Source organism: Chiloscyllium plagiosum, unplaced genomic scaffold, assembly GCF_037043375.1.
Source record: "Chiloscyllium plagiosum isolate Xiang-an unplaced genomic scaffold, Cpla_swu_hap1 HiC_scaffold_16, whole genome shotgun sequence".
Classification (NCBI taxonomy): Eukaryota; Metazoa; Chordata; class Chondrichthyes; order Orectolobiformes; family Hemiscylliidae; genus Chiloscyllium; species Chiloscyllium plagiosum.
The window spans coordinates 42045139-42062274 of NW_028270154.1; the positions used below are offsets into that span (position 1 = coordinate 42045139).

The 17136-nt window shown below is 40.3% G+C and overlaps 1 protein-coding gene across 1 annotated transcript; it reads right to left on the reverse strand.

The window, feature by feature from the left end:
* Positions 1 to 5484: 5484 nt before the first annotated feature.
* On the reverse strand, positions 5485 to 8155 carry LOC122556634 (protein Wnt-8-like). Its single transcript, XM_043703574.2, has 6 exons — positions 8088 to 8155; positions 7940 to 7973; positions 7485 to 7623; positions 7269 to 7394; positions 6987 to 7129; positions 5485 to 6045 (listed from the first exon to the last, which is right to left on the reverse strand). The coding sequence occupies exons 1-6, from the start codon at positions 8153 to 8155 to the stop codon at positions 5485 to 5487; spliced, it is 1071 nt and encodes a 356-aa protein (XP_043559509.1).
* Positions 8156 to 17136: the final 8981 nt, after the last annotated feature.

Genomic DNA, 17136 nt, shown 5'->3' on the forward strand with positions numbered 1-17136 from the left:
ATGACCTTCCAGCTCAGCCAGCAAACTTCCATCCAGAACCTCAACTTGAGCTACAAATCTTATGAAAACAAACCTTCCAGCTCAGTAAATTTACATCCAGAATTTCCAAAAAAAAGTCTGTCTCCTCTATAAATACTTTATGATCAAGCCTCCACAACTCTCAAAAGATTGAGCCTAATGAATGTCTTGAATTCTTGAAGAATAAATGCCCTCGCATCACAGCTTTAAAATGTCCCCTTATTCTGTAATTACATGCCCTAGTTTGAGATTACCTCACTAATGGAAATATTTATCCTATTGAACCCCGTTGCAATCTTATGTTTCAATGCAATCACCCCTCATTCTAACAATGAATAAATAAAAAACCTAACCTGTTTAGCTGTCCTTGATAAGTCAACCCCTTCATCCCGGAAATCAACGCAGTGAATCGCTTTTGAACTCATTTTAAAACCAGTATTTAATTTCTTAATGTGAGGAAAAAACTGTACAAGTACTCCAGGTGTATCACTGACACCATACAGGTATGGCCAGGCTTTTAAAAAAATCTCCAACATATTAGCAATAACCAGAAAACAAACATTCAAGCCTTTGAGCCTGTTCTGTCATTCAATGCAATCATAGCTGATCATTCAACTCAGTATTCTGTTCCCAATTTCTCCCCATAGCATTTGATCCCTGTAGCCCCAAGAACTATGTTACTTAAAAAGACTTAATGTTTTGGCCTTAACTGCTTTCTGTGGCAGAGACTTTCACAGGTTCACTCCTCTGAAAACAAAATTATCTTCATTTCAGTCCTAACTGAGCTATCCCGTATCCTTGGGCTGTGACTCCTTGTTCTGGACTTCTTGATCAGTGGAAACTTACTTCCTGCATTTACCTTCTTTGTTATACAAACACGTATATTGCTGCTTATCAATTTTAAAAGTAATAAACCCCAATACAGTATGACTGCACCAGCACACCCCTGATCAACATTTGTCTTTGCCTGCATCAGTACAGTATACTGTTCTCTTTGGATTTCTAAACTTCTACTGGTGAATCGTTTAACGTCAGGTTTTTAAATCCTTCCCTCCTCAATCGATAAAGTTCCACAGACTCTAGATGTCTCTAGCGCCTGTCTCAAGTTTCATTATACACGATATACAAAAAAAAGTTTGCAAATACAGACAAGTCATATCTGTGAAAGACAAAGACTGATTCATATTTCAGGTGTGTATCATTTATCAGAATTGTCAGTTATGCAAGATCTTCTAGATAAACTTGATCCCGTCCTTATCGCATATCCACGCAAGTTTGAAACAAAACCCAATAGACATCAGCATTAGGATACTAGGATAAATGTATCTCAAAAGTGAGAAATTAAGAGGCATTTGGATGGGTATATGAATAGGAAGGGTTTGGAGGGATATGGGCCAGTTGCTGGCAGGTGGGTTGGGATATCTGGTCGGCTTGGACAGGTTGGACTGAAGAGTCGGTTTCCATGCTGTCCATCTCTACGACTCTAAATACTTAAACCAAGTATACTCAAAATTATCAGTTTTATTTAATTCTATTATGAGCTCCTAAAACTTGTAACGAGTGATCATTACTTGTAATTCCTTCAATACAACACGACATCGATAGTGCTTTTACATGAATTAAAGATTGCAGTATTTCATTTATGATAGCATAGTTATTATGAATTCGTTACGATTTGATCCCAAACGTGCACGATAGAAACCAGATTACGGATAAAGGACCTATATCCTTGTGAAGAGGATAAATTAATACTTTACCTAATCAAGTTAAAAATATATCCACAATTGACTGTTAGTCATCCATTGCTCTACGCTCGGAGCACGTTCGCCCTGAACTTGGAGAATCTGTACCGCAGTGAGCATCAGTACGGTTGAGCCAGAAGCTTCAAGTCTCTCTTCCGGCCTTCTAACCAAGGATAGTGTGTTCATAACTTGGTTGATATCTAAACTGATTATTTAAAAATATTAGCCTTAAAATCAACAACTCTGAACAGGAATATCTTCTGTTCTGGTAGACATGCTGGAAATAAGGAGGGTAATAGTATATGTTGCCATAGCGACTCAATCTCCTGGGAAGGGGTGAGAGGGTACCGGTTAGCTTCGTTGGCTCGATGGTTAGTGTGGATCACAGCCACCTAATAAGGAATGGTCAGTAGTCTGGCATCCTTTAAATTAAAAACAAGTGAAATAAATAAATTGCTCAAGAATATAGAAACGTTTCTCCATTCGGAGACTGAAGGGAATTCAGGACAGGAGGTGGTGAATATTCGTTAGTAGTGGTACAAATTGTTCCGTTGGTGGTTTTACGTTCAACACGAATGCAGCCTACACTATCATTTCGTGTGTCAACAAGTTCACATTTTAAACATTTGAAATCATTAATAGCCACTGTACTGAGAAACTCCGCGCAATAAAACTGGCAAGTTCCACAATGGAATCTCAGGCGCACGTGGTTATTCAATACGCACAAATGCCAAAGATCTTTTCAAAACTAGCAAAAGCAAATTTTACATCGCGAGCAAGCTCACAGACATAGATAAGGGTAACGTTTTTTTCTGCTCAATTTCAAAAGGGAATTAAGTAGTATTCCTCAGAATAAATGAAAATTAAAGACTTGTGCCGTTTTCCATTTCAAAGCGTACAGACAAGTAGATTTACCCGGCAGTGCGTGCGTTTAAAACGAGGTTAAACTTCGCCACTGTCATCCGGTTTTCATCGGATGAATATATGTAACCAGCTATTTATTCGAACAAGGAAAAGTAAACGATTAAAAAAAAAGACTACTCGTGGTTTTAATGGAGTGGCACAAATAAAATCGAATAGCCTGTACCCACGTACCAACTGAACTAATGATCAATTTTGTCATGATAGGATTTCAACATTTAATCATAGAAATGTACAGAACGGAAACAGACAAGTCGGTCCAACTCGTCCATGTCGACCAGATATCCTAAACCAGTCTAATCCCACTTGGCCCATATCTCTCTAAACCCTTTATATTAATGTACCCATCCAGATGCTTTTTAAGTGTTGTAATTGTACCAGCCTCCAACACTTCCTCTGGCAGCTCATTCCATATGCGCACCACCCTCTGCGTGAAAAGGGTGACCATTAGGTCCTTTTTGAATCGACTGAAAAAAACATTAAGACCCAAATTACACTCCTTTGTGAACTAAACGCCCAGCTATATTCCATAACCTCTCTCGCCAGCAGCGGAGAAGTTTCCTGTAATTATATATTGAAAATGTTGTTAGCTACCAATTCTCTCTCCCCCTTAGCAACTGTGCAAGAGTTCACCTTCATGTCCTATTTAACTTCTAAAATGAGCTTAAGATGTCCGTATGTGTATTGGTGCCCATCTAATACAGCGGCTGCTATAATCCCCAGCCAGGTCGCTTTGAACGTTTAGTTATTTCTGCATTCCTGGCTGACACTCCATAACCTCATTCAAGACAACTGCCTGTGGCCCGACTTGTCGTAATCGGGCAACAGCAGAATGCAGCACCTGCTTAACCCAGAACCGAAAAGGGGAAAAAAATCTCATTTTCAAACACTGGAGCACACCAAACTGCCCTGCTTTCCCTTATTAAATAGCATCATGACTGATCAGCACTTTCTTCTCCCTCCATGATGTGGAAGTGCTGGTGCTGGACTGGGGTAGACGAGATTTATATATATATATATATAGTTTTTTAAAAAAAAATCACACCTGTTTATTCGGAAGCAGGAGCTTTCCGAGCGCTGCTCCTTTGTCAGGTAGCCAGCTCCCTCCAAGTCATTTCCAGTGACGTCAAAAATCTTATGGAGCATCCATGGTTCTTAGGATAGTAGAGAATTCCAGAGATTCACAGGCCTCTGATAAAACTTAAGTGAATGCCACTGCGCTAGACTTTCCATAAGGGTGAATGCCCTGGCAAACCCCTTCAGAATCTTATTTTTCCAATAATATCACAGTCTTCCAAACTCCTAGGAGCGTACACCCAATTTACTCATTTCTGAAACAAACTCAGACCTCACTAAAGTCAGTCTCCGAGATAAATCTCTATGATTATCGTCCCACTCTAAATCTATGACAGACCTTCATGTCCGTGATACTTAATTGCCCGATCATTGATGGGGCTTTAGCTATCAAAGGGAAGTTATAGAATTCTCCCGGCTGTTCCAAGGGGAGAAAACTCAAAAACAATACAAGATGTTTTTGTTCAAAATTTGGAATAACGTGGGCAAGGTATGTCCGCCATCTCACAACCTCCATACACCTCAAGGAAGTGGGCTATAGACGGAAGTTATCCGTTTGACAGTGGCAGAATGAGTACTGTAGTGGTGGAAAACCTTGTCTTCATCTGCTGCACGGATACTGATCGGATTATAGGGCCTCCCTGCTTTTCCTAAACCTCGAGCCCGGCAGCGCTCCCACTCATTTTGCACACCACTGGGATGGGCCATGATGTCTTAACCTTCGACCTTCCATCTTTGATTGGAGACGGAAACACAGAGGGACACTAGTGCTTGGCGGTTCCCTATATTGGAAAACAGCAATTCACTTCAGCCCCAATCTTTTGCAAGACATATTCTAGGAAAACGGGATGTGTTAAACAGACTAACAATGTAAATTTAAAGATTTAAAACATTGCATGCCATTGTCTTTCAACCCCATTATTTCGATAAAACTAATTCTATACTAGGACCGGCTCAGTTGAAACTTGCAAGTGCTGTAATTTAGTTCGAGGAGGTGAAACTTTAAAAATTAAACTTACAATTGATTAAAAACAACTTTATTGAAATACAAGCCAATTTAGTTTCTAGACTATATTTCACCCAGTTACATATCCGGTGTAGATAACTAAACAAAAGGAATGTTTCCCAATATTCAGTCATTACCTTATTAGTCATATCGTAAACCCGAAGAGAGGTGCTTCTAAAAACAAAAACTAGTAAATCGGTCCAGAGGTGGAAAAAGATTCGTTACAGCAATTTCTGATGCTATTATTTTATCTAATTTCTTGGAAGTGTCCATGTGCTCTCTCCATTACAGTGCGAACGTCTTTGATCGGTGCAAAAACAAGGTTATAGAAACATAAGTGCGCAAGAAAAATATAAACTGTGCAGAAAAAAATTCGAATGAAGTCCCACATCCACTTTCATAGAAAGAAACTGCTGGATTCAAATTTACAGCTCAAATGTTAACTAAAATGAAGATAACGAATTGTTGTTATTTTAAATCCTAGGCTAGATATAATTCAAAAAAAGTCCCTGCTTTAAAACTTTCAAAACGAATAATAAAACGTTTGCTTCTAAAATGTTGCGACTGGTGGAGCAGTAAAAGAGTCTGAAAGCAGGCCACAGATTAAAGAACGCCTGGAATATAGCAACTTTTAGTTAACAATATAATTGAGGAAGTAACAAAAGTTGCTCAAGTCTTCGACAGATTTTTTTAAACATCTCTCAATATGGAGGAGTTCTGGACTTACCAATTCTGAGCCCGATTTTTGCGCTTATTATTGGAAGACCTACTCTTGTCTCGCCGAGAACAATAATGTTTGGTTACGATTTGCTTGCACTGCTCACATCTGACAGTACAACACCAGTGAAATTTGCAATTGCAACTGGTGATAATCTCAGTCTCCCTCTCCTCTGGCCTGAGCCCGCACTCTCCGCACAGCCTTCGGCAGCTCCTTCTCTCCCACTGGGAGAGGTTCTTACCACTTTGGAGACATTCCCTTCCTTCTGTTCCTTGCAATCCCAGTGTCATGTTCCGGACGCAGTAATCAGGAGAGTCTTCCAGGTAGACCAGTTCCGTCCGCAGCACTGCTCTGAACGCTTCTGCGATCGCCGCACGGTTATCCGCGCTATTCCCTCCTTTCATACGCCTCTTCTCCAAGTCAATCTTTACAGCGTGTTCGTGTTTCACTTTCAAGTAGTTCCCAACGTCTCGAAAATCAACCAACTGGAGCCAGCAAGTCTGGATACTGCAGCTTCCTGACACTCCGTGACACTTGCAGGTTCGCTTCATGGTCTCTTTGACAGCCTGAGGAAATCAAAAGTATAATCCCATAACAATTTACGAACAGCGACTGTAAACAATGCTCACGTTAGATGAAAGACTTTAGAATTTTGTTAACAAGGGTTTCTGACGGGAAATTCTAAATGTTAGTTGCCTTGTCATTTTGACCAGTTAATAGAGAGCGCGCTAATGTTTCGAGTCTTGATGAATCTTCATCGGTGTCATCGAGATTGGAAACGTTTGCTTGTTGTACAGATCGCATCCAGGCAAGATCACAGATGCAGGCTGTTGGTTTCCTTTCCAGATCGCTCCTAAAGCAGTTCACCAACCCTACTCCCTCATATCTTTCCTTCAAGTTTATTGTTTCGGATAAATTGACCCAACTCCTAAAGGCCTCCATTCAAACGGCTTTCGCCACATTTTTAAACAGTACATATCGGATCCTAAACGCTCGCTGCACCTTAATCTCCATTTCGCCTGGGCTTCTTTTACCAAAAATGTTAGGCAGTGTTATTTCACGTCCATTTCCGGCAAGAGATTGTTCCCTTTCTTAAAAAAGCGGATTTGAAAAAGGCAACGGACAGTTTTTTTGTCGTGATCCAGACTAGAGTGCTATTGCATTTTACAAGGACTCTCTCCCGGAAGATTAAAATTAAAAGCTGAAAGGACAGTACTATTCCGCCCAGTTCTCAAACGCCTTACTTTAGCTACTTTTATATGGTTTAATGTATTGCTCATCCCAGTCAATCTTTGGAACGTAACAATGAAAGATCTCAAACATGGTGATAAAATAAACAAATTGGAACTAAAAAGATACTGAATAATTGTGTCTCAACTTGAAAGAGGGAGAACAAAAATAAAGTCTCTTTCCAGGTTTCAGTATTACCAGGTATTCAATTGCGCACATTTAAAATAAATGCTATTCCATCCACTACATCATACAATACACAATTCGATATACTTGCCCTTCTTCCTGCTTCGTTATTATGGAGATTCATGGCAGCTCTGGAATCCTGCCCCGTTTCCAAAGCATCGACGAACTGTTTAGAAATTCGTTCTCCAAATTCAACATTGTCACTACATCCTCCCCAAACCCAGCCTCGTCCACCTGCAAGCAGATGTTCAGACACATCAGCGCAGGAAATTACAAAATCGATTTGAAGCAGTTTGTCTCACTGCAACGGATGAGATGGGTCAAATGCTTTCCCTTCAAAGCGAAGAACTGAATAAAAGGTTTTCCAACGTACCGGCCTGTCCGCTCCTGGACTCATCACAGCCACAGTTATCGAAATTCCCCATACTGCAGTTTCTCGTCAGCGTGTACATGACGCCTGCAGAACTGATGGCATGCACGAAGGAAGTTTCTCTCGTGGCTGATTAAAAAAAAGTACAAGTTAGTGAACAGAATGAAAACACTCCCTGGCAACTATCGGCTAAGTGAGGTTTGTACTGGGGATTCTTACCACTCCGAAGACCATTGTGTGTTGAGAGTTGTAGTGCGCTCTCTGGACAGTTCCAGCGGTCCCAGGTGAACTGGTGCTTACATTCATCAATGCCGGACTCGGCCCCAGCAGCAACACTACTGGAGTAGGTCAGGAAAGCCTACCAATTTAAAGAGACACCAAAATCTGCTCAAACGCATTAACATCACCTGCATATTACTTCTTGCCATTGAAGCCCCAAATTTGTATTAAAATAAAGTTTTCAGAACGGTGCCAAAATGTTAACGCGTCTTTTTAAAAAAAAGTAACAGCATTTCGATTTTATTGTACGTTGGGGAGGATTAACTTCGCAAAACATTCCTAGCGACTTTTACTAGGATATCGATTGTTAAAAATAATTAAGCAATCCACAAATCAAGAACGTGAGAATAGCACATTTGTTTCAACATACGTATAAAATCACAAGTTCAGTTTACCTTTGGTCCGGTCATCAGAAAGTTGTTCACGGACCTGTAACAGAAAACGTAACAAGAACGTTAGTACCGAAGAAGGAATATGCCACTTTACAGATACATGTTGGAATAGAAAAGTTTTAGATGTATATTTTAAAAATAATCAACTTACCACAATGCTGCTGGAGTAATGGTACTGTAGATAAGCACAAGGCAAGCAACTCCGTGGGCAAGATGCATGGCAGCGGTTCCGCGTTCGCTGGAACAGCTCAGGACTCGATGATGTGGGCGAGGAAGATCTTCTAACTATTTATATGGTCTGCACAGCATCCCGCGGGAGGGGAGGGGAGGGGAGGAAAAAGGAGGGCGAAACGAGGACTTGTGAATTAACTAGTTCGGAGCCGGCTAAGGTGTAAACAGACATGAACCAATGTTATACTAGAAAGCGCTCGTGAATTTCAAAGAATAGTTAACATTTATCGCCATTGGCCATTTATCATTATGAAGTTAACTTTATGCATAGCCAATACAACATTTAGCAGAGTGGCTAATATTTACCCCGGAAAATAATTCTACGGAAGATGGACTTTAGATAAAGGTTTTCTATTGTTTACGATCGAGGTTGTAATAATTGGTAGTTCATTACTTTGTCCCAATTACCTTTCGGAGCACTTAATTGGGAATAATCTAGTATTGTATGGACGGATTATTTCAAGTTGTTTCTAGTAAGTGATTAGAGTAGAGAGTTGTGAATTGCAGTCAGTATCTCTAGTTTCAATTGCGTTTCATGTCCTAACCGAGTGAGATATGAACAAGCAGATTCAAGTAGTGGTGTCGGGTAAGGACTAATACTAGAGTTTAGTTTATTTTCATCGTTCCTTGCAGTGCTTTCCAGCACCACACTTTTCGACTCGAATCTCCGGCATCTGCAGTCCTCACTTCCTCTTTTCATATCATTGACCGCTTTAAAATGAAAGCGGTATGTAAAATTCAAAGACGTCGTATATCCGTTCATAATACTGGATTGCGGGCCGGCACAGAGCCAGGGACCCGGGTTCGATTCCGGCCTCGGGCGACTGTGTCGAATTTGCACATTCTCTGTCTGCGTGGGTTTCCTCCTACAATCCAAAGGCGTTAGAGGAATTGGCTATGCTGTATTGCCCATACAGTGTTCAGGGATGTGTAAGACATTAGACAGGAGAAATGTAGAGTAACAGGGGAGTGGGTCTGGATGGGATACTTTGCAGAGGGTTGGTGTGAACTTGTTGGGCTAAATGACCGGTTTCCACATTGTAGTGTTTCTGTGAACTCGCCTGTACGTTAGGGAGGTTCTAGTTGGATGGGAACCAAATCCCATTGTCCAGTACATATTTACAACCTCGGCTGTGAAACTACTTAGATATGTCCTGGTCAATAATGCTCTCAAAAACTAAATACCAAAAAAAAGCAGAATAACTGGTATTCACTTTTAATCTAAGAGGAACTATAAAAATACAAAGTTCGAAATGCTTGGCAATGTGTCAACAATAGGACCGTGAGCCATTCCATGGCAAGGTTGAGCACTTAGCAATCCGAACGTTTAAAAAAAATCTCAATTAAGGGGCTTCAATGTCAGAGAATGACATGCAGGTGCTGGTTATTGGACTGGGCTGGACAAGGTCAAAAATCACGACACCAGGTTTATTTGAAAACACAAGCTTGACTGAATTTCGTCCCTTAAAGAGCTGCGTCTTCGGAACGCCTTGACACAGCTGTGCGGCTAGGGTCTGTGCATATCTAAGACGGGAATAGTAAGGAAAAAATCAAGGGTTACAGGGCAAAGGCAGGCAAGTAGACATGGGGGAAGAGGGGTGGAGAGAAATTTTAAAATCAGCCATGAAGCATGAAGGGTTGAATGATTGTGTAGCAGGTGCTGCAGGGAATGGAGGTTGATGCTCTATATTAAAGTCAAATTAATACTAGGTTGACCGCAATACTTAAACGACCAGGGCCAATTAGAATAGTTTGTGTGAATACAATCTTGCTTTCTCTCTCCCCATTATATCAACAGTAGCGGAACATCTAAGGCTGTCAAATACAGTGTGATCTAAACGTTCGCTAGTGGCGAGAGACTAATCCAAGACAGTCTCTCACTGACTTCACGCTGGTTACAGAATAAGTAGCTAGTGGAAAACTACAAAAACAAGACTTAGTTAAAACGAGTTTTGAGCAGCGAGAATAGCGACTTTTCTGTTAAAAATAATCTTATTATAAATTCACAATATTCACGATCTAACCGGCATAAAGTTGGCGGAGACTTATACAATTCCCGCCGAAATAATGGTCATTACTCTTTTAATATGAAATTAAAGTTGTGACGACAATTTGATTGGAGAGTGCGGCTTGAAAAGACCAGACCCGATGCGAGGTTTTGCGACGGTGACATGCAAATACTTTCAGACCTGCTCAGACTTTCGGACTTCGCTTTTATTTCAAATTTCCAACTTCTCAACAATTGCTATTAAATACAGCCTCAGGCTGGTCTGGCAACTTATCAACGGGATTCCAGTCGTCCTGTGGAGAAGCGCCTTCTAATGAACTTTCTGCCAACAGGAGAAAAGCGCTAAGTTTGCCCCGGTACAGTAGTTTCGGGTTTACGAATTCACGATTCTACCAACCGACACGTGTCACCCAGATATCCATACACATTACCAAAAAGATAAGCAATTACAGGGAATGCAAAGAGTGTGCTAGAGAATCGACTAGCAATTGTCCAGAGCTAACGAAATCTTAAACAATTCAACCTCTTGCTCACGTTTGTTTTGCTTACTGACTAAGTGAAAGGTCGGTTTTGATGTCTTGTCACGCTCTTATGTCCCTGCGGTTAGAACTAATTCACACAATCATGGTCAATTAAAGATAAGCAACGGAAATGTGTTTAAAAATCAAATGGTACACGTGACGTTAGCTAAAGAGCTATTTAAGGTAATAGACGCGTGACATGGGAATCAATTCAAACATGGCACTTTCAAACCCTTGATAGTTTGTAAAAACTGAAATGCAACAAAAGCTTTTTAATAGCATAGTTAGGAAAAGCTATTCTCAGTGATATAGTACCTTCCACAATAGACCCTCTAAAACCGCTTTATAGTCAATTGGATACCTGTGATACACTGTTGCGCTAAACGAAGGACAAAAGTCAGTATAGTTTTAGCAAATTACAATCAGCTGAATGTCAGGACACCAGGGATTGAAGTTCCCAGTTCTTCAGCGTGTGAAGGGTTCCTTTTCATCCACTGCCCTAGTTCTGGGCCGCAGTATCTCCGTGTAGAGTTACCCTTACTGTATAACACTCCCTTAATACCGTACTGGAGTAGTAATCTTTATTTCTGCCTAAATTCTGGAGCGGTGCTTCACTCTACAACTATTTAACTCGAGTGACAACCAAGCCTAGTGAAAAATCCGGCCAATTTGGAAGTTACACCTTACTCGGAGGAGCCGGTCATTTTTATCCTTCGAAACTAGTGATTCAATTAACCAAAAGAAAATTGCAGATACTGGAAGGCAAAGTTACTGGGAAAAACTCGGCAAGTCTGCAACATCTGGAAAGAAAGCAGATGCTTCAGGTACCGTGACTCTTTCAGAGCTGAAGGCCCAGTTAACCACTCCACCGCTTAGATGCACGGGAAAAGTTTCTAAAGTATAACAGCAGTAACCCATTGGAGGCAACTAGTTCATGGCTGGACTGGAGCGTCACAAGAAAATTTCTTTTAAGATTGTAATAATGGAACATTGCTGTCTCCTCAATGCCGCCGTTTGGTGATTCATCCAAGTAAATGCGGCCTGTCAAAGACTAGAGATAGCTTCCTCCCAATGCTTAAGTAACGCCGCATAGATGGTGCCATCATGACTATTTACATGTTGATGTTTGAGACTTATGCCGAACTTGCCTCAAACTATACCAACAAGAATCGAACACCATCCTTCTGAATTCCAGTGTCCACAGATATTAACCTCCCAATCCATTGCCCGTTTCTCCCCCCCCCCCCCCGTCCAACAAGGAGTGGCACGGTGGCTGTGGTTAGCACTGCAGCCTCTCAGCACCAGGGTTCCCAGGTTCAATTCCAGCCTCTGACGACTGTGTGGAGTTTGCACATCCTCCCTGGGTCTGTGTGGGTTTCCTCCCACAGTCCAAAGATGCGCAGGTTAGGTGAATTGCCTACGCTAAATTGCCCATAGTGTTAGGTGTATTAGCCAGAGGGAAAGGGGTCTGGGTGGGTTACTCTTCAGAGAGTCGGTGTGGACTAGTTGGGCCTAAGGGCCTGTTTCCACACTACAGGGAATCTAACCTAAACCTACTCTAGGTCCCGCTCGACAGCCAACGGATGCGGAACGTTAGCTTTTAACAGGACCCTCATTCCCAACCTAAGTTTTATCTCCTTTCATCCTTCCACGGTAGGACCTCCGGCTACATCACTTATATTGGTTAGAAATACTTCTACACATCAACTCGCTCCTTTAACAAGTGGATCTCATGGAGCTGGTTATGGACGATCAGAAGTACGGCTGCCTCTCTACCTAATAGCTGACCAGGTTAAGTTTATCGCTTTAGTATGATATTGTCCAGATACGTTTGTAGACAAATTTTCGCATTTCAAAGACAATAGAATAGTTCAACAAAGGCTTGTTATACCGAAAAAAGTGACCAAACCTTCACCCCGTATTAAAAGAAACTTAGTTAAATATCAGAAAAATGTAAATCTTAAAAACATACCAAACCTAAATTAACTCGTACTTACAAGGCCTACTGATGTAAACGCCGGTTAACTTCCTCTTGAGGCGGAGAGAAAATTTTGCATTTTCAAGAATGAGTAAATATCCCGACGCTCCACTTGAATCTGGGGGTTTGTGAAATTGACAGCAGCTTGTAACGCAGCACCTGGGCCGGATTCAGGTACAACACATTCCACGTGCGAAGGCTGATTGAGGCTGGAAAATCTTTAACTATCCCGTCGAGTTTAGAACTTTTCTCCAAATAACCTCAGAAATAGAAGACTTTTTAAAAATGTTAAATGTTTGGTATTTTCAAATTTCTTAAGTCAAAAATGAACCAAGAGTCGAGTGAAAACATGACACTCCCATTCCTACAAAGTCGGTTATGCTGGGGTACAATGACTGGGTTGAAAAGTACGAAGCGTGATTATTTCCTGTGCCGAATGGCATTTGTAAAGCTGTCCCGGAACGGATCGTGGATAATGATGTAAAATTGTGGTATGCTCGTTGAATAAACAAAGCTTCAACTGCAGATGCACAACGTTGAATTTAGGTAACTATTTTTGTTGTTTTATAGAATGAATTTTAGTGGAAAACTATCACCATTCACGTCATTCAATCGTTTTATATAAAAGACGTGATCTAAGTTTTATTGCAGAACGTAAGGGAAATATTAGATTAACAAGACAATTAAACGCGATGGTGATTGATTTCAAAAGTTGGACTCTAGCTTTTACCTAAGTTAATGAAGTTTCAGCAGCAGTGAAAGGAAACCTTTGATTAGGGTTGCGTGGCTTTCAAGGTGCATTCTGGAATTGCCAACTTCTTAAAAAGTGATTTTTCCTACAATGTGTATTGGCAGCGTATTTCTGCACAAAACATACAAGCGATTTGATAATGAGGGTTTGAGTAGGGAGCTTGCCGTTTGAAGTTACTCCGAGGGTTCTAAACCTGTAAGATTTGATTTGGAGATGCCGGTGTTGGACTGAGGTGTACAAAGTTTAAAAATCGCACAACACCTGGTTATAGTCCAACAGGTTTAATTGGAAGCACACTAGCTGATGAAGGAGCAGCCCTCTGAAAGCTAGTGTACTTCCAATTAAACCTGTTCGACTATAACCTGGTGTTGTGATTTTTTAACTCAAGATTTGATACGAGTCGCAGAACTTAAAAGGCAGGAATGTCTCCTGAATCGCATTATTTTCATAAAGGGAAAAATACGCGTCAACTCTTAATTTAATCCTGTTAAAATAATGTCTATATCCTGGCGATGTTAACACGCATTATTCAAAGCAGAATTTGTGTTAAGAGATTAAAAAAAAGTAGACTGTAGCTTATTTTAAAGCTAAAAATCCCACTACATTAGGTAATATTCCAACAGGCTTATTCCGAAGAACTAAATTTCGGAGCGTTGCTCCTTCAGGTAGCTGTGGAGCAGGACCATAGACACAGAACTTACAGCAAAAGATTAGTCTCATACAGTTGAAACGCATTTCAAAGCTGACGGTTTTAACACGGTTGCCCTATCTGCAGCGCCTGTTTTGAGCAGGGGTAGACTGTTAATTGAAAGTCACAAGGTCTTTTCAGCTGAATTATGTGGGTCTAGACTTTCAGGCAAATTTGTTAAAATGCAAGTACGTGAACCTTAACTATTAAACGGACCACGAAATTGACGCAATACACTGAACTATCCCAGGGCTGTTACCTTTTTTTTTAAAAAAAATCAAATTTAAATAAATGTTTTAAGTAAATTCGAGATGCACCGGTAAACTAACATCATTAGATATACTATATTCATAACAGTAGTTGTGAGTGTGCAGAATTATATGAATTAAAATTGTGTTTTTTCGGTTTACGTAGCCTTGTGTATCAATGATATTGGTAACAACGATTTGGAGATGTCAATGTTGGATTGGGGTGAACAAAGTTAAAAATCATAACACCAGACAGAACCTTTTGGACTATAACCTGGTCTTGTGTGATTTTTAAATTGGTAACAACGACCTTTTCAATTTCACGTTCACGTGAAAAGCTGGTGTTAGCCACTGACTTGGAACACCTGAAAATAAAAATGGTGTGTGTTGTTTACGTGCTCTGTGTTTCAATTTTGTGCACTAAGTCAACTTGATCCCAGCACACAAATTCATATAATGCTAAAGCGCGTGTTTCACAATCGCTGTATCTAAATGCAGTGATCTGTACAGAGTGGTGATTGGTGATGGGATCACGGTCATCCTTGGTCAAGGGGACTAAGAGAGAGAAGGATGAGGTTTCAGCATTATGGGTTCTGTTTGTGCTGGATCTAGCCTATTTATTGCAACCTAGTGAGAAGGGTGCCATATTTGTTGATGTTTCTCCATCTTGCTTTGTAGCCCATGGACTATTTATAAAGACAGGTTGATGTAGCGTTCGTCTTTGTTCAGTGGCACTCATCTGTGGGAGAGGGACACTAGTTCATCACATTCGCTGCATGATCTGAATGGATAATTAAGTGCAATGTTGGAGATGGGATGGTTGACTCCCAGTTTGCACCCTCAAATGGCTGTTAAGACTGCAGTGTACAATAAGTTCAAGAAGAGCAGAGAAAATATACTGATTCAAAAACAGAAATTGCTGGAAAATCTCAGCAGGTCTGGTAGCATCTGTGGAGGGAAATCGGAGTTAATGCTTCAGATAGAGTGACCCTTCCTCTGAACCTTACTCTGATTTCTCTCTACAGAAGCTGGAGACCTGCTGAGATTTTCCAGCAATTTCTGGCTTTATTTCTGATTGACAGCATCTGTAATTGTTTTGAAAGATACACTGATGTTCAACTTTGCATTTATCTCTCCAACCAACATCACTGTGCACTCATTGCTGTATGGGAATGCTTGGTTTGAACAATTGGGCCACTAATAATTTACCATCCAACTGCAAGCTCCTACATCTCAGTCCTGATGACAGGAAGATGCAGTCAAAATTCAACACTTACAAAAACAAGTATTGTAGTCTAAGAATAGGAAGGAAAAAATCCTATTAATATTGCCACTTTTAAAATTGTATCTAACCCCAAAATACTCCACCTTCTATGAATTACTTATTTGAAAATCAATTGTTGTTTTAATGTAGGGAAATGAAAAACATAGGATTAGGCCATTTAGCTCTTAAAGCCTGCTCCATCATTTAATAAGAACCTGGCTGATCTTGTTTCAATTGATTGTCTTCAATATCTCTATTCTTTTGTTTTAACCCTGACATATTTAAACATCATATTGAGGACTTGATTGTTTAATTCATCTTAAGTCACATTGTTTTGGCCAAACATTTTTTTAAAAAGTACTAGAGTTGCACTGGAATAATTTTTGGATCCTCTTGTCCTGCTAGTGTTTTGTCATCCTCCACTGTGTAAACAAAATCCAATTAAACCTATATGCCGTTGTACATTATAATCTTGATTGCATCTGTTTTTAATGAGACCACATACCTATTAGTAAGATAAAAGGGTTTGGTGTATGATACGTACTCTTATCTACTGAGGGAGCTCACTATTACCATCACCATCTCCAGAGCAACTAGGGATGGGTAATAAATGTTGTCCTATCCAGGACACCCATGTTCTGAGAGCAAATGTTTTCTTTTAAAGTACATAGTCCATAAGATTGAATTGAAAGATGAGGAAAGATTAACACTACATAACAAGGGAAATTGTCAGAAAAGCTCGTTAGGCAAATTTGAGATAAATAGCAAACAGAATAATTCTCATGTGAGGGTTCAATTGCTCCCAAACAAACTGGCAAGATGACATAATAAAGGGATAAAAGGGAATCATGTTTTTAAAGTATATACATTTTCCAGTGAAAATATAGGGGTAGAAATAAGAAAGGAACAATCACTTTGGGATTGTACCAAACTACCCCACCACAAATAATAAGAGGGAAGCTGCAAAACAAAAGTATAGGGTGATCTCAGATATATGTAAGCATAATAAAGTTACAATGGGAATTTTAATATTCCAAACATTGACTAGGGCTACCATAGTGCTAAAGGTTTGGATGATGAAGAATTTGTCAAATGTTTTAAGAAAAGTTTTCTTTATCAATATGTGGATGCTTCTACTAGAAAAGGAGCAAAACTAGACCTTTTGGGCAATAAGGCAGGGCAGGTCATAGAGATGTACAGCATGGAAACAGACCCTTCGATCCAACCTGTCCATGCCGACCAGATATCCCAACCCAATCTAGTCCCACCTGCCAGCATCCGGCCCATATCCCTCCAAACCCTTCCTATTCATATACCCATCCAAATACCTCTTAAATATTGCAATTGTACCAGCCTCCACCACATTCTCTGGCAGCTCATTCCATAAAGTTAAAATCCCCTACCATAACTACCCTATTATTTTTACAGATAGCTGAGATCTCCTTACAAGTTTGTTTCTCAATTTCCTGACTGAAGTAAAAGTGGGGGCATATTTTGGGTCTAGCGATCAT